The sequence below is a fragment of the Vigna angularis genome, chromosome 2 (genome assembly GCF_016808095.1).
Source record: "Vigna angularis cultivar LongXiaoDou No.4 chromosome 2, ASM1680809v1, whole genome shotgun sequence".
Taxonomy (NCBI): Eukaryota; Viridiplantae; Streptophyta; class Magnoliopsida; order Fabales; family Fabaceae; genus Vigna; species Vigna angularis.
In genome coordinates, this window is record NC_068971.1 from 52,570,898 (window position 1) to 52,592,426 (window position 21,529).

Consider the following 21,529-nt stretch of genomic DNA (forward strand, 5'->3'; position numbering starts at 1 on the left):
TATTGTTTACTCCCGTTTTTAATAATAAGAAATGTATTTAAAACATTTTATACTTATTAATATATGAATTAAACATATTTATTGTCTACTAAAGACATTAAATTATCTTAAAACATGATACTAAATGATTAAATTGACTTTTTTACAATTTTTCAGAAAAAATTAAATTAAATTGCTTTACGGATTTTTGGAAAGCGAAATTCAGAACTCACAATTACCACTGTTTCATTGACAAAAATCATAAAATCGGAATTTCATGTTTTTATTGCTGAATTTTTAATTCATTAGGTAAATTAGGTGGAAAAACAGCTTGCAAAAACTTCACAATTCTCCTCCAAAAACTTTTAACTTAATAATTATAACTTTTTTTTATTAATTTTAAATTTCATCTTCTAATACTCATTCATGTTGGTACAAATAAAATCTCGCATCAAATAAAACAAGAGGTGAGATGAGTTTATATACACATAAGATACCTCCGTTAGTAAGAGATATTTTGAAGTGATATCAAATGTGAGGGCTTAACCCAAAACAGACAATATTTTACCATTGTAAAGATCTATGAGTCTATAAATAATATCAAAACCGATGGTTCAGGTCAGTACGTAATCATGGATTAATCGACTATGGTGTACTTATGGATAAAAGTACCTGTAAGAGAGGTAGGAGAACTATATATATAAATATTTAAGTTAAAAAATATATATATATTAATTCCTAAATTCAAAATCAGCTATTGTTTTTAGCTTTTAAAGGTAAAAAGTCAATTCATTAAATAAATACTAAAAATACTAGTAATGTATCCTTTATAAACAAATACAGTGATTACCTAGGAAAGTAATGCTATATACGTCTTTAAAAATATTTATCCCATTTAATTTTAGTTTTACTCAAAGCGTGATAAAGAAAACTGTGGGAATTACTAATAAAAAATGTCAACACTTTGCAAAATACCATTTGTAGTAGATAGAGTTAGTTTTTCAAAAAAATGGTTAAAATAATAATAATGTATTATTCAACAAACTTAGAAAATGGCTTTATGCAAGAGACATTCTAAATTACTTCTTATAAACAAAAATAACAAACGAACTTCAATCTTGGTTTTTATGACAAAAAAGGGAAGGAATAACTTTTATGTATCAATTACTTGCAAAGTACAAATTAGGGTTGGAAGAAGATACTTTTTTAGAATTCTTATTTTAAAATTTTGAAAATATCAGAGGGAGAAAAACTAATCAAGCCAATTTATAAATATTTTTATTATAAAAAATTGTAACGTTTCAACCAAAATTGATAAATTAAAAAATAAACTTAATTGACGAAGAAGAATATAAAGAGACTGAAACTAAACAATGTTACAAAAAATATTACACCTAACACATAATTTTTTAAAAATAAACTTAATATAAAATATATATGGTTAAAATATAGTGTAGTTTTATAATTAACACAATTTTTTATTAATATGAATTGAATACCGACACTGAAATTGTATGGTATGTAAACACGGAGATGTGATTAAAATGGAAATAAAAAATAAGCATGGGACCCACTCAATGCTTAATTTTATAAAACATACAGAATAAACAATTATCTTTGAACAGATTCATTTTGGCTAATTGTGAAACTTACCTTCATTTTTAGCAAAGCATAGTAATAACTTATTTTCCTAATTTTATTCACAGGGTACATATTATTTTTGTTGATTAAAATTGAAATACATTCATTATTTATAACTATTTTAATTAATGTAATTATATATTCTGATAAAAATGAACAATAGTTGTCCAAAAAAAAATACAGTGTTGTTAACTGATTAATAATGAGATCTGTGTATATGACAACTTTTTTTATATTTATATAATTAATGATTGAATTTATAAAAAAATATTATTTTTTGGTGTATAAACGAAATATACGTGTACAAGGTATTAAATAAATAACTAAAACTATAAATAAAATAAGTTTTCAAAATATCAGAAATTAAAATAAATATAGTGTTGAAGATTAATTTCTCAATTCTATTAATGTTGTTTTAAATTAATTTTATTTAGTAGAAAAGTAGTTTCAACATCACCTAAAACATAAGAAGCACTACATAATTTTTTTTTATCTGAAAAAGACAAAAACGTAGAGTGACGTGATTATGAACCGTTGCTATAGATAAATTTTGTTTACAACTACATAATTAGATTAATATTAAAATCAGTTACATCATAATTTTATATATTTGAAGTTAAATATTCGTGATTTAACTTATCAATATTAAAAAAAAAAGCGTTTAGTTTAATTAATTAAAATTAAAGTATGCATTTACTTTTAATATTAAAAATATAGGTTCGTTTTTTAATATATATTGTCACCTGTTACTATTGTTTTTTATGAATATTTGTAATAAAAAGAGTACGAGGATTGTAATTTATTATTTTAGTATAGAAGAATTACAATTATGTTTCGATATTTTTCTTAAATATTTTTTGTCTGCAATGAAACAGTATTTTATCAATTCAGTTTTCATATTTCTTTAATAAGATTTTAATTTTTTCAATGTTGAATGTTATTATTTTTTTAATTATTTTAATTTAAAAAATTGTATACATGTTAAGTGAGTATTATATTATGAGGTAGAGTTATGTCTGATATTTTATATTTAATTTGATTTTTATATTCATTATTTTTTTATAATTTAGTCTTAACTGTTTTTTAAAATAAACAATTTTATATTTTTTAGATTGAAATCAAATTTAATTTTCATATTAATGTTATTTAATATATTTTTTAGAAGTTTAGTTGATTTAAAAATAGAATAAAAAATTTATAAATGAAGACTAATATTGTCTCATAGAGCTTAAAAGTGGGTTTCCCTTAATTACATTGATTACAAAAAAATACTGCTATTATAATTCATAAACCGAACAAATGTTTACTAATAGATTTTTTTTTATGAGACCATGATATAATTTTCCCCTAAAACTAAAAGTAATGTAAAATCATTCATTTACGATTCTAAGAAAAAACAGCTAAATAAATTATATTTCATTTAAAGTATTCATCGCTCAAATGATATGACACGTCACTTATACAATAAATTCACTTGTTAAGAGCGAGCAAATAACTTGATTTCAATTTTTAAAAAAATTCACTCAATGATGACTCACTCAAATTACATTCATGTATCTCTATAATTATATAGAGTTAAAAAAATTTGTGTATTACAATTATACTTAATTAAATGACATTTAAATGAAGTTCTAATATTAAGTAAATAGATCTTATAAAAAAAAACACATTATAAATAAAATGTTAATGTTTATTCTAAATACTTAATACATATTATTTACAAATATAGTAAGTTTAATTTATCACCCTAATTTCACAAAACAATATATATATTATTTGTGAGAAGGTATAATTAAAATGATTTTTTATTAACTTACCACTTAGAACTCAATATTTAAAAAACAAATATTTGAAAATACATACTTATTCATCTAATATAATAAATAATGTAATTGGAGACGTTTGATAATAGAATAAGTAATATATATGATTTTTTTTATTAAAATTAGTAATTCTTTAAATTTGTAAAACAATTATAAATTAAAAGAATATTACTCTAACAAATCATATTTTATTATTAATATATGTGGTAAACAATTGACAGGTATACAATGTCATCTTAATAAAATTATTAAATATTTAATACAAGACATATTTAGATAATCATAATTATATATTATTGTATCTTAATGATTAAATTTTAAAACTATGCAAGTATGGGACTTAATAAATTAAAGACAATAAGTCAATTTAAAATTAAGCGTTAATATAGTATAAATAGAAACAAATATTATTACAATATTTTCCTTGTCGGTGATTAAAATTCCCTTAATTATAGTTAAAGTTGTTAAAATAGAAATTTATTATTTATTCCGAACATATTTCATTATCAAAGTATCAGTGAATACTAGTTTAGTTTGTAGGATCTCATTTATCAATTTTAATGAATCGTAAGCCAATCATATTTTGTGTTTTATTGTTGGCACCAACCCAGCCAAGGGTCAAAGTCGCCATTGAGTTGACCAGCAACAGCTACTACCACTGTCTCTCTCACTCTCATATTTTATAATAATATCATACTTCATATACACGGATGCATATATCTAGAAGGAACGTGCTTCATCTTCGTCTCCCTTCTTCTGCCAAATCCAATGTCGCCACCGATTCCTATAAGCTCCAGCTATGCTTCCACCTTCTCGTATTCTGCTTATGTCTTTCCTTCCGTCTTTGCTCGCAGCAACTTCACCAGGATCAATCTTCACCCACCTGTCTTTTGCCAATTTCAATCTAAGGTCATTTTTGCTTCTTCCGACTTCGTCCTTGCTCGTTATTTATTTGTTTTCATTGTTTGTCAGGGCAAATTTTTAGGGGAAAATACCCGAGGTTCAAAGTCAATGAAATTTCGCATATAAGTTTTGTTATGTCTGGAGTTTTTAAATTTTGGTGTGAAAATTGTATTTGCCTGATACTTTTCCTTTCGAAGAATCGGTTTCGCTTGCTTATTGTTTAACCATGTTATGTTATGAATTATGATTAGCTAATATCACTCTTGTCCTTTGTATAGCTATGATAACCTTGCCCGCACTGTTCGTATTTCTGTGTGTCTACAGGATGTTGGATATCAATGTTTTTTGTTGTTCATTATGTTTTTATTTTAATTCTTCCGAGTTCCAACCACAAACTTTTGAATGTAGACAGAGAAACCGCTGACAAGAAGGTGCGCCCCCTTTCTTGAAAGTTCATTACTATCTGGTAATGGTGTTGTGGCCTCAGACGAGTGGAAAACTGTTCCTGATATTTGGAGATCTTCTGCCGAGAAGTATGGTGACAAAATAGCATTAGTAGATCCGTATCATGATCCTCCTTCAACAATGACATATAAACAGGTCTATTTTTTTTTTCTTGTTATATCTCCTTTTCGGTCTAGACGGTCTAGACATGTGAGAAGACTGATAAAAGCACTAGTTAGAAGAATAGATTGTGTAGGGATATCACATATGTAAGGTAGACGAAAGCCAAGGAAAACTCTAAGTAGCTTATATATGAAGAACTAATTTTTACAAGACTCAAAGACACGGTATGATCCATGTAATCAACTTACCTATCAGGAAAGTGCTTTGATTGTTGTTAGTGTTGCGTGTCTCTTTTGCCTGTTAGTTTTGTTAATCATTGTCTCCACTATTTGGAACTGTAATGTGAGCATGTGTTCTGATATTTGGCTTAATCCCATACACTCATTCTTCAGAAATATGTTGTGTTTGACAGCCTAGCTTGATGGCATGGTAAATGGCTATTAGCACCATTGTTGAAATTGGGTATGATTAGGGTATGGGTGACTGTAGATTTTGTTTCAAAGTAGATGACATTGAGGAGGAAGTTCTTTACCAAAAAATGAAGGTCTATGCTTCAGTATGTTTTTTTGCTATCTTTTAATTTGATTAGTAATAACTATTTCCTGTGCTAGAGGTTTGAAAAACCACCGCGTTTGATTAATGATCTTTTTGCGGGATTTTTCTTTTTACTCTAGGAACTATGGGTGAGTTCTATGGATGTTGAGACACCTCTACCTGGATATCTATACCCCAAATGGTCATGGGCACATGGCATAGGATAATGATGAGCATAATATTGTATGTCGGAGATCAATTGAAACTGTTTTAAGATTTCACACTCTTAACACCATGTACTGTTGAGGATTACCAAAATAAAATATAACAATTAAGGCAAATGAACTCTGTGATGTATTATTTCTTCTGTGTATTTCTTACAATGGAAGAAGTATTGCTACTATAGCAATTTACTGTTGAAGGAAAGAAAGAACCCAAGAAAGAAGGAGGTTCAGCCCATACAATTTCATCCATGACTTCTCTCTCTATACCTGTGAGCTATATACTACTTTCCCCGTCTGCAAATAGTCCTTAAACCGAATGTTATTTATTTTGGGTCTCAAGCTGTTCCGTGTGGATTGGTTGTCATGTGGTCCTTCGTAGCTGTCACCTCATTTTCCTCATTTTATTCTTTTTTTCATTTCCATTCATTACTTACCACTATGTAACTTGTTACAGAATATGAGTTGTTCTTTTGAATGATTGTTGAATTATATGTTATCGTGTTGAGGCCATATGCTGCACAATATTAAATTGTGATTCAAAGTAGAATTATATTTAATATAAAGATTTATTGACAGAATGCAAATAATTCCAAATAATCATAATCTTTTATGAGCTTGACGTATAAAACTAATGTTTTTTGTTCCAATGTTGAATTACATTAAACGAGAAATTTATCCAGAGTCATGTTAGTGGCATGCTATTCTGATTCTCTATATCTGTCTAATCAAAATTTCAGTTGGAGGATGCAATATTGGACTTTGCTGAAGGATTGAGAGTTATTGGAGTGAGACCCAGTGAAAAGCTTGCACTTTTTGCTGATAATTCTTGTCGCTGGCTTGTAGCTGATCAAGGTGTGTAGAGCAGAATTTATTTTTGTTATCTGTTCTCACAGTATTATGTCTCGTAACTGCTAGCTGCACAACTTATATGTGTACATGTCCACAAGCTTTTCAAGACAAACAAAATTAAAATTGCTTTTTTAGATTTTTGTTAGCACAATAATAACATAAGCAAATGTGAGATGGTGCCAATATATTGTAAACAAAAACTATATTTGCAATTTTGTTTTGTAAAAGGTATCGTCCTTGTTTAAATATTATGTGCTTTAGAATAATTACTTTTGTTTATGGCTTTGTGTACCTAGGATTACTGTTTAACTCTACAAAAATTGGTAAATAGAAGGCTGCTAGGTTGCTTCCAATGCAGTTAGCCTACTTATAGAGCTTCTATAACCTAAATTTTTATGTTCATATTTTATTCTTTGAAGAAAATGCCAAGCAAAATATTTTGGTAATTAGATTTCGCTTCATCATCTTAGTACAAAGCTGAACATTCTACCTTTCCTGTGTTTACTGAATGAAAATTATTTTTTACCCATTTGGACTGGTGCTAAGCTCAGTAGCAGATTTATAGTACACAAGCTTGCGAGTTGGGTAGTACCTATACACCTACAAAAGTAGTTATTTTGTTTTAATCACATCCATGTTATGATTTTAGTTTAGGTATGATGGCATGTGGGGCAATCAATGTGGTAAGGGGTTCGAGGTCATCAACTGAAGAACTGCTGCAAATATACAACCACTCTGAAAGGTTTAATTAATATTTTCTGTCAAACAGATTGTATCTATTATTGTATATTTGGCCATTTCATAACTCATTCTACATCTACCTTAATTTGAATGATTTTTCAGTATGATTATTACTTTCATTTATATGTGTAATGTGGTCCAATTTTGAGACTTGTCACCTAAGTATTTCTGTTATTAAAATTAATGCATACTCAATCATTTGACATGTACATGAAAATAAATGCACCGTGGGTCTTCACTATGCCTTCCAGCTTTTGTGAGCAATATATTGTTCATTTGATTTTGTAGTTAGATATTTATATGCCCTGAAAACTGAAAATTTGGGACCGGTCAACTTCATCTTGACAAGTTCTAAGAATTGATGAGAAATGGAATATTTGTTTGAGCTCTGATATGGTTTGTAAGTGTGATTAGAGGTTTGATATTTCTCATTTGTGTGTTCTTGGAACAATCACCATTTTAGTCCCTTTCTTTTCTTTAATTAAAATTTTTGTTTTTAGTCCACCCCTTGTTCCTCTCAAGCGCATCATGTATATATAAATTAATTTAGTTATTTATTTATTTATTTCAGAAAAACACATATATACAACCACAGTATATAACAGTGTAGAGCTTTTTCTTTTAAAAATGTTCTACGAGAAATGTTCCTAAAAACTGATGTCAAAAAATATTATCAAAAGATAATGTGAATTGGTTTTAGTAACATATCTAGTCTGCAAATGCTAGGTTTTGAGTTTGGCCTTTACTAGAGTGGTAGAATGTAGGGAAGAAAGACGATTCACCTTAGCGTTAAAAGATTTAATCAGTATTTATTGAATTGCATTTAAACAACAACAACAACAAGAAGAGTAGGAATAGTATTTCACCGTAGAAGTTAAGTTTGTTGAATAAGCAATAATGTTTATACTTACACGTTCCTTGACTATACTGGTGCATTGTCACATTTTTAAATGCCAGTCTCTATTGATTATTCAATAGAATTTTGCTAACTGCTGCTATTATTTTTCAGTGTTGCACTAGCTGTGGACAATCCTGAAATGTGTAATCGGATAGCAAAGCTATTTTCTTTGAAGAATTCAATGAGATTTATTATTCTGCTTTGGGGAGAAAAATCAGGCCTAGTCAGTGAAGGAGAAAAGGAGGTGCCTGTCTATACTTTCATGGAACTCATACATTTGGGACAAGAGAGTCGCAGAGTATTGTTTGATTCTCTTGATAATAGTATGTCACCTGGATCTTGCTCTGCAAATGTGGATTAAATATATTTATCATTCAACTGTGCTATCTTTTGTTCATAGGGAAAGTACCAGAATACACACAAACACACAAGGAGGACATACTTAAGCAAAAGATAGTGAAGTACTGCTAGTGGGTCTAAGAATTCCTCCATAACAGATAAGATTAAATATAATAAAAATTGAAAATCAAAAAGAAAAATTGGGGATGGGTTGGGCAGGGAACTAAATAGTGCAGCAAGGTTCCCAAATCTCTATGTTCATATGAGATAGTAATGACCACAGAGAAGCCAAAAATGTAACTCTTTCTGAATAGAGTTACATTTAATAGTTTTATTATTTCATATTAAGAAATTATGTGCTTGCTTATTTTACAGTAGAAGAGACATATTGATCTTTGTATTTATAATCAAAAGGAGCAGTGATCCGATTCTCTAAAACTTTGTTATTTCAGGGAAGCAGTACATGTATGAAGCAATCAAATCTGATGACATTGCTACTCTTGTATACACAAGTGGAACTACTGGAAATCCAAAAGGTGTTATGCTAACACATCAGAATCTTTTGCATCAGGTTTGATGGCTATCCTTTAATAGAGTTTATTGTGGCAATGGTTTTTTAGACAGGATGTGTTGATTTTTGTTCAGAGTATAGAAAACTATGTTGAGGTTATGAATTAATAAAATGTATCTGAATTAATGGTTATGAATTGTGGATTATTCCATTTCTAGTTGGACTATTGGAGCTAGATTGGTTGGCAAAATATTTTTGTGATATTCCTCTGCATATTGGTTGAGTTGATGTGTAGGCTGGGGGTAATTAACAGCCATAGTGCTTCAACCAACAGTCTTGCATATTGTCTCCATCTCTCTCTCATATCTTTGTCACTTAATTCATGTATTTCCAATTTTATAATAAAATTTTATTTGAATAAAAGTGAAGAGTATAACTGGAATAGGATAAAACACCCTCTTAATATTTATTACAACATTTGTACGGGTGAAGGAAGAGAGAGCATAATGGAAATGTGGGCCTGCTCAGTCACCTTTTGTTAATCTGTACTTATATTTTCTTTTGTTTATGAAGTTTTCCAGGTTTTAAATCGCTTTCAATTAAAGATAATTCTTGGTTTTAACTGATCATCGATGTTGTTTATCATTTGTTAATGAATTTATAGATAAGAAACTTAGGGGATATTGTACCTGCTGAAGTTGGGGATAGATTTCTAAGCATGTTGCCCTCCTGGCATGCATATGAAAGAGCTTCTGAATATTTTATCTTCTCGTGCGGTGTTGAACAAGTATACACAACTGTGAGAAAGTTGAAGGTATTATTACTAAGTTTCACGTATGGTTTGTTATAAAGAGACGATGCATTGCATCATGTATTAATATCTTATTTTTTATTCTTTAAAGGATGATTTGAGAAGATATCAACCACATTACTTGATTTCTGTCCCTTTAGTTTATGAAACTTTATACAGGTAATTCCTTTTCCAGGAATTGTATGAACTTAGTCCATTGTATTTATTGAAAGGATTACTTGTATTATGTGTGTACACACGAGTATTCTTATTTATAATGAAGAAGAGATACATTAATAAAGATAATTTATAAAGATAAATATTTCCCTATTTGATGCAATCAAATTATATCATATTTTTCTATTTAGAGTAATCAAATCATATCTTTAACATACTGCTATGATACCATCTTCTTACAAAGGTTATTTTGTAGGATTGAGTTGTGTTCTACTCACTTTGTAAGAGTACTTAATGTCAATTGTGAAAATTGTATTTATTCTTGATTCCTGTAGTGGGATCCAGAAGCAGATATCTACAAGCTCCCTTGTTAGAAAGCTTGTTGCACTCACATTTTTAAGGGCTAGCATGAGGTACATGGAATGCAGGCGTATTTATGAGGTATGGTCATCTGCTATTTTTGTAGGTCTCCCAAAATCATCATTCTCTACCTTGAAATCTGTTTTCTATGCTTTAGTAAAGACTTATTTCACCCAATTGTTTTTCTCAAAAGAAGATAAAAAAATAGGGGATGTAAGTGTGAGCTAATTTAAATAACGAGAAAGAATATAGATTAAATGGCATTTTGTTGATATGATGTAATTTGGACTACCATTATGTACCAACAAATTGGAATACGTCATATCCCAAAGAAATACGTCATATCCCAAAGGAATACGTCATACCCTTCAATTGTCTAATTCTATCTTTTTCTCACTTGCTCAAATTTTGGAGTGAACCCTTCAATTCATCCGTGTGAAACTTAGGCTGGTCACCTAAATCCCCAACAATATGAAATCCCTCATTGGTCCCTAAAACAAGGAGCTATATGACCTACACTTTGTGCTTACCAAGGGACTAGAATGGGATTTTTATGTTTCTTATGGATGATATGTTTGTTGTATTTCTCAAGGACAAATATAGGGGGTCACTCTCAAATTTATTTCTGATCAATGTCATCATACCTTGTGCTGTGCTTCCTTTTGACACTTATTGCATCGATATAACATGTCAAATTAAATTAAATTTATGAACGGAAGCAGTTTTAGTTCTGCTCTAACATATTGCTTTATTTAAATTATAAATTTTGAATACTTGTAGGGTAAATGTCTAACGAAGGATCAGAAGCCGCCTTCTTATCTCCAATCAATGTTGGATTGGTTATGGGCTAGAATTATTGCCACAATATTGTTTCCAGTTCATTTGTTGGCGAAGAAACTGGTCTACAGTAAAATTCATTCAGCTATTGGAATTTCAAAGGTCTTCCGTTGTTAAATATGATTTATAATGAAATAGTTTGTGTTTGTTTTACTGTGTCTCTTTTTGTGAAGTGCCATACTGACTGATTGCTCTTGCAAAATGTTTGGGGAAAATAAATGCAGTTTAGGAGTAAACGGCCACTTGGTTAAAGAAGTTTAAAGAGCTCTTAATGAGTAATTTCTTATGAATTTATCTAAGTTGAATGGATAATTATACTTAAGTTGAAAACACTTTGTGAAGAAATCTGTTGTATTTTTTTGAAAGTTTATTCATAGAATTTTTTCTGTAAATTCATTACCTCTTACTATTTCATGCTACGATCCTACTCGTGACTCTTTCTAAATTAACTTTTTAAATGAAGGTTATATTACCAAAGACAAGTTTTGTAGGACATATAAATGGCAGCAATATAGTTACATCTACCTCTATATTTTCTCAAGGTTGACAGTCTACACTTCAATTTAACAAAGGGTCTGAATGAGAAGTTAGGTGAAATTCATATGGTTCCACTAAATTTGGAGCGTGACCAATATGATTTAATGCAACCGAATATAGTGTGTATTGTGAGCATTTCACAATTGAGAAATAGTGGTGTAGACTAATAAATTTTGCACTGTGAAGTTTTCTGTCCCTTTTATCTTTTTGTACCTTATGGATGATGGATGATACTTCCACTGTGTTGAGGGTCTGTATTGTGTGGGATATAGCTATGGTATGGTCCCTTTATTTAGATAAACACAGAATTTCTTGGGAGATGCTTGTACAAACCAAGCATGGCTTCTCTTTTGAAAGTGTGTATTGTGTGTTAATTCTGCCTTTGCAAAAGAGCAACGCAAGACCTGCAGTGTGTGGAAGATGGATAGATGTAGCTTTGTATGGTCCCCTTTGGTTAGGTAAAAGCAAAGAGTTATCTCGGGACGTGCCTATACAAACCAAGCATGGCTTCCCTTGTGTGTTAATTCTACCTTTGCCAAAGTGGAACAAATCCTTTTGTTCATATCTGGGTCTTTTAGTTTGGTTTCCTCTTCTTGGTTATAGTTACTATAATCCTTTCTTCCCTTTTTTAGCCATATCTTTTTCCTATACCTGCTGTATATTAGGGATTGCCCCACAGTTTCATCCATTTCATCTTATAAATTATTCATGATTTTGGAAATGGATGATGCAGCTCAAAGAATAAGTGGGATTTGTGAACCACTAGCCTAGGAAGGGAGCAAGCCACAATGGGGAAGACTATATGTGAGAAAGAATAATTCGATGGCTGAGGTGGCATGACCTGTGGGAAGAGCAATTAGAGGAGAGAGAAGAATATTTTTGTGGGAGAAAATCAATTGTTGAGGGGGAATGGGGATCCTATTATTATTCTGTTTTGCTGTTAGTTAAGGGAGGTCTTTTTTGTTGTGAAGGAGAGCAACTGCCTGGTTTGTTCTAGAGGAGCTTAGGTCTGGGCAGTGGGATTTGTTATCCTTCTGTACCCTCCTTCCACTGGCAAATAATACAAATATCAGTGTTTACTTATTTTTTGTGCTTTCTTCTTATTTTTGAGGTGTCGGTTTGTAACAACGGATCACTTTTCTACTCATGATAAGCAAAATCCCCTGGCATTCTGCAGGCTGGAATAAGTGGTGGTGGTAGCCTATCATCTCACGTGGATAGATTTTTTGAGGTCTGATACTTCAAACATGTAACTTTTAGCCAGGGTTTTTCTTTTTGAAATTATTCTCACGATTTTTAAATAATATGCAGGCTATTGGCGTGACTGTGCAGAATGGATATGGTTTAACAGAAACTTCACCAGTTATTGCTGCTCGAAGACTTAGTTGTAATGTAAGCAGTAGATTTATCAACTGCATTAATGTTGTGCAAGACGAGTTTGTCATTTTAACATGTTGTTTTTCCCTTTGGTTACCAAAACTTGTTACTCTACCTATATTGAATAATTAAGTGATACGTTTCTGAATATGAAACCTATCTCAATTTTACTCAACACACACCAAACAGGCAGAAAAGACAGTAAATTGAGTAATTGTGTATTGAATTTGGCAAACTGTACGGTCAAAACCTCCAAGAGAGCCAAGTTCTCCCTCCACAGGATAAGAATGATCCTGTCTATACAAAGTAAACAATTCCAAAACTAACTAATACAAGATACATCAGCTCTTTTATAGGAGCTTTGTTTCCCGCCACAAACTGTTATTACATTTACAACTCCTTAATGCCTCTCCCCCTCTTTATTCCCTTTTCTCTTCCTTTCGTAAACTCTCCATATCCTATCATTAAGCATGTCATTTTATATCTTATTTGAACTCCTCCTACTGCTTTCTCTCTCTCTACCTTAGTGCATAATATTTCTATGTCTCTACCCTTTTGGAAAAGTAAATAGTAAATTGAGAACAATATTTGGGTTTGGTAAAACAAAAAGGGTAAAATGAGAGTTCTACTAAATGAGATGTGGACATGCCTACTTAATCTGCAGTTCTTGTTCATAATTATTTTTAATGTTTATAGTTATTTTTCTTAAGATACCGTCATTCACACTGAACATTTTGCTTTTGTCAACCGTCTATCTAGAGCTAGATATTCATAATAATTACATAATTTTCATTCATCTAATTAGTTTGTATTTTGTGTCTGCTAAGAGTTGTGATTATATTGAAAATGTTATCAATGCAATCTTTTGAAGGTTATTGGGTCTGTTGGTCATCCAATTAAGCATACGGAATTCAAAATCGTAGATTCTGAGACTGATGAAGTTCTCCCACCTGGGACGAAGGGAATTTTGAAAGTTCGAGGTCCACAATTGATGAAGGGATACTACAAGGTAATTTACTCTATCAAAATTCAAACATGTTGTGTCTTGAGTTGACATGTGTGTTTGCACATCTGAGACAGAAAGAGGGAGAGGGACAGAGAGAGAGAGCATGTTGACGAAAATATTACAATGTGTTGGGCATGCATAGATATAAAAGTATGGATATCTTTCTTACATTTCAGGCTTTTTTGTTTCTACCTCTTTTTATACTGGAGTTTTATGATTTTAGATTTATTCATTTGTAAATATTTGACTGTCTGTCAAACTTAAATATTATCTTCAGATGAAGAATTCTATTTTATCATGAAATACATTTCCCATGATGTACCAGAAACTTGTGTAATGTTCATAGCAATCAAGAAGTGTCCGTCACGTCTCTTATTCTTGTATCAGAATCCTTCAGCTACAAATCAGGTCTTAGATAGGGATGGTTGGCTGAATACTGGGGATATTGGTTGGATTGTTCCCCATCATTCATCTGGGCGGAGTCGTAATTCCAGTGGAGTAATTGTTGTGGATGGTCGTGCTAAAGACACCATTGTGCTTTCTACAGGTACAACAGAAGTGTGTACGTTGATCTTTGGATCCTATGAATAAATATTTCCTCCTTTCCCGTGTGTTTGCATGTGTTATACACTTATGTGTGCTTTCTACTAATTTTATCTTTGCGATTAACGGACTCTGTGTAAGGCCTTTCTTTGAGGGAAGGCTACCTCCAAGAAGATAAAAGAAAATAACTGAAAGTAAGCGTAAACTTGGCATTTGTAACTGAACAGATTAAAGGTGCACTTTTCCGTCCATTTGTAACTGAACAAATGTATGCATTCCTCATATAAGGTTTTTTTTTGTTAATAACCAAAGGGTTTATAGGATTTTAAATTCTTGGATTATATGAAATTGTTCATGATACGAAGATGAAATTGAAGAGTAACCAAATTTACAGCCACTAAATCAATTTTTAGAACAAACATTTATTTTTTTAATATTTATTTTAGGTTCCTGCACTAGAAGGTGCACAACTAAGAATATATTATTAGTGATATTGCCTCACATTGTAGTAGCTGCTGTTGTTAATATGGAACATAATTTGGCTATTGGATATAGAATATTAAGAGTGATACATATTACATTTTATTATTATATTTTTTTGCTACATACTTTGTGTTTTATTCAAATTAAACCTCTTTATGTTGATGAAATTATTATATTTTTATTTTTTCTCTTTTTTTTATATATTTGTGTTCAAAACAAAGTTAGAGTTAAGAGACGTTAATTGTTGGGTTTGTTAACTTAAATATATTAGCAGTTGTGGATAATTAGTCCTTCTGGCTAGTTAATGTACTAGCCGGTGGAGTCTAGATAGTTAACGAGTTAGTCACTTGTACCTGTTTTTGTCTGTTTTGAGAACGGGTCAGAAAATTGTAAGTCTATAAGTTGTATTGTTGATTGCATAAATGGAACAACAAGAGATGAATAAGGTTTTTTCACAGGAGAGGTTTAGTGTCTACATTAATAACTTTGTTTCATACAAGATATCAATCTTATAGTATGAATTTATGCGTGCATGAACTATTTTAATTATATGTGGGTGTAGTTCTACACGAGCTTCGTTTGAGCTTAGTTCAAAACAATCAAATAATTGATAATCATATCATATTTAAAAAATTTCAGCTAATTAATATTTTTTATCAAAAAATAAAAACTAATAAATAGTTTCAGTAAATTCGTTTTTAATTTTCTATATTATTTGCTATGTCTAAACCGCTAAGTTAATGTTCCTGCCCTGGAGGAAAATAGCCACTTTTTAACTTTTTGATTTTGTTCTTTTTGCTGTTAAGTATTGGCTTTCTTAGTTGTCATACCTTTGCTGTTAGGCTTAAGGCTTATTTTCCATTTTTTACTTAACTGCAAATTTGATTTTTTGCACTGCATAAAAGGCTTGTTGGTCATCAGTTTTTCCCATACTAATTACATGTTTCAACGAGAGAAGGTGAAAATGTTGAACCGGGAGAGATTGAAGAAGCTGCCATGAGGAGTAGCCTCATACATCAAATTGTTGTTATTGGACAGGTGAATTTAAATCCTGCTGTCTAAACTTTATGGCTCAAGACTTTTTATATGAAATACATATCCAGGTATTACAACATGCAATAATTTTACTTCTTTGATTACTACCTTAACATATAGGATAAGCGACGTTTAGGGGCTGTCATTGTTCCTAACATTGAAGAAGTCGTAAAGGCAGCAAGGGAGTCGTCGATTATAGATCCTAACAGTTCTGATGTCGGTCAGGAAAACGTGACCAGCTTAATATGTAAAGAATTAAGGACATGGTAAGATCGTGTCTCATTTCTGCTTGCTGTAATGAGTTAGAAAGAAATTTCATGCCTTTATATTGCAATGGCATATTATAAACAAGGGCATTTTTTTAACTATAAAACAGTTATAATTTAGTTTAGGTTTATGAGAAGGAATTGTTAGAGGTGTAATGAATAGGATACTGAAAAATATTTTGTTTGCTTTATTTCATTAATGATATTTTGGTGTGGTGCAAATGATTGATACATGTCAACTTGGTTGGGGTTACAGTCTTGTATAGTGATTGTCTTTTTACACTTTTGTAAGAAAGTAGTTTTCTTTCTTAAACTCATGTTTCTTTATTGTCCCTTTAATTGATTTGATACCCCGTCCTCCTTTTTTCCTGTCTTTGTGATGCAGGACATCAGAGTCTCCATTTCAAATCGGACCAGTCCTTCTCGTAAATGACCCCTTCACGGTTAGATTAAACTTCAAAGTCATATCTGTATACTGTTTAAGTAGCTGAATTAACGTACCTAATTAATATTTACTACCATGGCAGATTGATAATGGCCTTATGACACCCACCATGAAAATTCGAAGGGATAAAGTTGCGGTTCAATACAGGGACCAAATAGAGAATCTATACAAGTAAAACCTTAGTTCCTAATGCCTACGTATGGATTTTACTGTGTATTGAAAGTAGGAAAATCCTTAAGACCTTTTCCGTGTGGGGACAATTCTTTCACCTTTCACCTCTTACAGAATGTAGAAAACTGTTTCTTTATTAGAAGTTATATATTCTCACAGAATGTAGAATACTGTTTCTTTATTAAAAGTTATATATATACCGTCTCGTGACAATTCTTTTGTTATTATATTCTCACAATACACGAATGGATAATGCTATTCACTTGCATTTAAATTTATTGCGTTAAAATGGGTTTAACAGATTGGCGTCAACTCAAATAGCTGTTATGCTTTTCAACACTCCCAAATTCAACTTACTCATAGTTAAGTAGCAGTTTACAGGTGAAGTGGCGTCGAAATAACAATAGAGAAAGATTATTGCTTAAGGGCTAAAAATCAGTATCAGCGTGCTTTGATTAGCGCTATGAGAATCGATCCTAGTTAATCAGGAAGCAACAAACTCCAACTTCTGTGTTCTACTATGTTTTGGTGCTTCCCCAGAAAATCTTCATACTTGCAAGTCTTAAACTTTCAAACAATAACTCACTAAATTTGTGGAAATTTAAATCAGAATTCGCAAGTCACCAGAAGTCATTGCAAGAACAATTCCCATCTTTAAAATGGTGATATCTTTTTGCATCTCGGACATAAATTTCCCTATTTGTTATAGTGCTGATGAGTTTCAGAACAGTATGACAATCTCCACAAACACGAAGATTTTTCACTATACGTATTATAGTCCCTGGAACAGCCTTTAGAAGCCCATAAGCCACAGCCAACCTCTCACTGTGCCAGAAAAGTTGTCTTTCCTTCTCTTGTTGATCCATGTCATGTAAAACCGAGCTGGTATCAGGAGTATAACCCCTTTTCCTCATCTCTGCATCCAACTCCCTAATTAAACCTATAATCTCATTCTTCATTGGGTGAGAAGTCTCTCCAGCATAAAACACATGGCTTTCCTTTCCCAAGTCGACGCAGCTATAACCTGGTTCCTTTTTTACTTCCATCACCATCATTAACTTTCTCACTTTTGAAACATTCTCCCATATACCAGCTCCGGCATATACGTTAGATAACAATATATAAGAAGAGGGTTCTTCTGGTTTTAAATTTAATAGATGATCAGCAATCCTAACTGCCATCTGGGTGTTACCATGCCGCTTGCAAGCACTAAGCAAAGCAGCCCAAGTGGGTTCATCAGGGCTGACTGGCATAGTTCTAATGAGACTCTCAGCCTCATGAAGGTGCCCTGATCGACTAAAAAGATCTAGCAAACAAGTATAGTGCTGAAGAGAGGGTTCAATTCCATAATCTTCAACCATAGACCTGAACAAAGCCCTGCCCTTGCTAACCAGGCCAGCATGGCTACATGCATGAATCAACCCTACAAAGGTCACCTCATTTGGCTTAACCCCAGCCAAAACCATGCCATCATACAGACTCAGAGCCTCCTCAGCCTGTCCATGTTGGGCACTGCCAACAATTATGGAAGTCCAAGAAACCACATCCTTTCTGCACATGTCCCAGAAGATATACTTTGCAGCAACAAGGTCACTGCATTTGGCATACATATCTACAAGTGCATTGCTTATAAACAAGCAAGACCCATAGCCAAGGGCTATAACCAGACCGTGCATCTGTTTACCCAGCTCCCAAAGAGCTAAATTAGCACAAGCACCAACCACACTGGAAAGAACCAACGGGTCTGTTACACTGACCCCATCATACCGCATTTCAACAAACATGTTCAAAGCCTCAAATCCATTCCCACTCTGGACCAACCCGGAAATCAAAGCAGTCCAAGCAAACAAGTTCCGATACGGCGTTTGACGAAACAGTTGAAAAGCCTCCAACTTTCGCCCACTTCGCGCATACCCAGATATCATGGCAGTCCAAGAAATCGAATTCAACGAAGAAATGGAGTCGAAAACGGCACGCCCGTAATCGGGCAACCCGAATTTCGCGTACATGTCGACCAAAGATGACTTGACAACGTCATCATCGGAGAATGGTGAGAGGAAGAAGCGAACATGCACTTGTTTCCCTTGTTTCACGTGAAGACAACCCAAGTTAGAACAAGCTTTGACGAGGGAGGCGAAGACGAAGTGGTCGGGGTGGAAGCCTGCAGCGAGAAGGGAGCGTGAGATGGAGAGGGCACGGCGAGGGCGGTTGGCGAGATTGCAGGCGGTGAGAAGGGAGGCCCATGCGACTGGGTTTCGGCGGGGCAATGCGTCGAACAGTTGGATTGCGTCTTCTACGAGACCACACTTGCCATATGCATCTAAAAGTGTGTTGGGGATGGGTTCGTGTTGGTTGAGACCAGCTTTTATGATTTGTCCATGAATCTTCTTCGCCAGGCACGGGCTCTGCCTTGCCACGGAGCACAGTTGAGAATGGAGAAACTCAGCTACTGACATTCAAACCTTCATAAACTTTTGCACTGGCCGTACAATAAATACTTTACGACTGATTACTTTCGCACCATTAATTATGTTTACTTAAAATTTGAGATTTCTCTGTATTATTTCACTTTCTTCAAACTGTTTGATATGATGAATAAATCACAACTTCATGGAACCTTTTCTTTCTCCACCTTACTTAAAATAGTGCAAAATAGAGGAAAGAAGAAGATTAAAGAAGCAGCAGAGAAAAGACAAAAAAAATAAAGCTATATTGACGCTTCAATCTGTGAACACAACACCAGTTTGATAAAGGATCTCTTCGTAACAAAATTTATCAACAAAATTCTTTATTCCTCTTATGTTAATGAACATGAATTTTTCACAAACACTTCTTTTTGAAATAAAAATAAGTGCATAAATTACTTTCTAAATTAAAATTAACTTCTATATAAACAATTTAAAACATTATTCTGTATTAACGTCTGAAATGTTTTTCCTTTATATATGTATGAGAATTTAATTACATGGTGAAGCTCATACAAGTATTATAATATTCAATTTGGCTAGTTAGTTTTATTTAAATATTCCTTAGAAGACTAAAATAAATTTACTGCTAAGAAAAATAGTAGTAATTGAAGAATTATTTATTATTTGACTCTATAGGTTTAGGGTTTTTATTTAAAATTATTTTTATAGAAAATATTTTTTTCTCAGCTTATAATTTATCACGTAACTTATTTAAATGTATCTTTAAACAGAACCTATTTTTTATACTAATAATTTTACAAGAAACTTTATTTAAATTATATTTTTAGAATTTTATTTAAATTTATATTTTAAAAAATAAGATTGTTCACGACAATTGAAGGCTTGTTGTTACTATCATCATGGTGTGAACTGAAGGGAAGAAAAAACACATGTATATATGGAAGCTTATATGTTGCAATTTGTCTGCAATCTAAATCTTATCTGCACACTGAATTAAAGTGATTTTATTTTGAAAAGAATTGCAATTTTACAAATGAATTTTTCTTATTTGAAATTGGAATTTGAAAAATGTGAATGTTAACCTCTGACTTCAAATGAAATGCATGAAACAATTGATGACATAAACACATTATCTATTATGTTAACATACAATTCTAAATCGTACTATTCTTGAATAGTTTTACATGATGATGTAGGCATATAGTTGAATAATATTATAAGTAATAGATGAAAATGAATATAATTGATAAACGTCAAGTATGCTTTAATTGTATTTATTAATTATTAAATTAATGATATTTTGGTAATTCATAATAATATTTAATTAATTTTACTTTTTTGTCACATTAATTAAATTTGTTATAAAATTTTCACAATTATTTCCTATTTTCTTTTAATTCAATTAAATTCATTTGTCTCTTAATTTTACATTCATTTCTTTCTTTTTCTACTTTATTTTCAATCCAAACCATTCTTTACTAATAATTAAATAATATATTTGCCGTCGATGGAATAAATTTAACTTTTAAACATTGAAAGACAGATATTATGGAAAGCGTAATCGCACACTTAAAAACCTATAAAGACTACAAGAAAATTTAAGTTTAAAATGTAAAAGAAATTAAATATCTATTTAAAAATTAAAAGATGCAAATATTACTTTATTAAAAATAAAAATATATAGGATATTCATTTGAAAATGACTGGTTTGTAAGTCTGATTTAATATATTCAGGAAAATAAATATATATTTTTTAACTATCATACGAAGAAAGAGAAATGAACTAAACTCATTTTAAACCGTAAATATTAAAAAATAATATTTAAAAATTCTACCTTTTAGGTGTTCTTGTCAAACTTTGATACTCTTTGCTAATTTCTATGATTTGGAAAATATACGACAAGATAGCACAGCTCAACTCAGCCACACATGTTCTCTCGATTTCATCAAAATCTGACTTTAATGTTTTTTTTTACAGTTTGTAGCACTATAAGACATCTCAAACCTTAGCATCACGTTCTTCCTCTATCATTTTATTTCCCATGATAAGAAGAGATAACATTA

At 31.5% G+C, this 21,529-nt stretch overlaps 2 protein-coding genes across 5 annotated transcripts; one reads left to right on the forward strand and one right to left on the reverse strand.

Moving 5' to 3' along the window:
• The first annotated feature begins 4,110 nt into the window (after nucleotides 1-4,110).
• Nucleotides 4,111-17,260, forward strand: LOC108319044 (probable acyl-activating enzyme 16, chloroplastic). 4 transcript variants are annotated; one of them, XM_017550057.2, is made up of 18 exons: nucleotides 4,127-4,352; nucleotides 4,755-4,946; nucleotides 6,409-6,523; nucleotides 7,175-7,262; nucleotides 8,271-8,482; nucleotides 8,951-9,069; nucleotides 9,674-9,823; nucleotides 9,912-9,979; nucleotides 10,312-10,417; nucleotides 11,117-11,275; nucleotides 12,888-12,941; nucleotides 13,022-13,102; nucleotides 13,959-14,096; nucleotides 14,481-14,640; nucleotides 16,078-16,157; nucleotides 16,275-16,420; nucleotides 16,806-16,863; nucleotides 16,948-17,260. In XM_017550057.2, exons 1-18 carry the CDS (start codon nucleotides 4,212-4,214, stop codon nucleotides 17,038-17,040), a joined length of 2,160 nt encoding a protein of 719 aa, XP_017405546.1. In that variant the 5' UTR covers nucleotides 4,127-4,211; the 3' UTR covers nucleotides 17,041-17,260. The 4 variants fall into 4 exon arrangements, with proteins under 4 accessions (XP_052729027.1, XP_017405546.1, XP_052729026.1 ...); XM_052873066.1 differs by lacking the exon at nucleotides 11,117-11,275; XM_052873068.1 differs by lacking the exons at nucleotides 4,127-4,352; nucleotides 4,755-4,946 and adding an exon at nucleotides 5,905-5,940.
• Nucleotides 17,261-17,344: 84 nt separating this feature from the next.
• Nucleotides 17,345-19,731, reverse strand: LOC108319045 (pentatricopeptide repeat-containing protein At4g14050, mitochondrial). Its single transcript, XM_017550058.2, has one exon. The coding sequence runs from the start codon at nucleotides 19,490-19,492 to the stop codon at nucleotides 17,657-17,659; it is 1,836 nt and encodes a 611-aa protein (XP_017405547.1). The 5' UTR covers nucleotides 19,493-19,731; the 3' UTR covers nucleotides 17,345-17,656.
• Nucleotides 19,732-21,529: the final 1,798 nt, after the last annotated feature.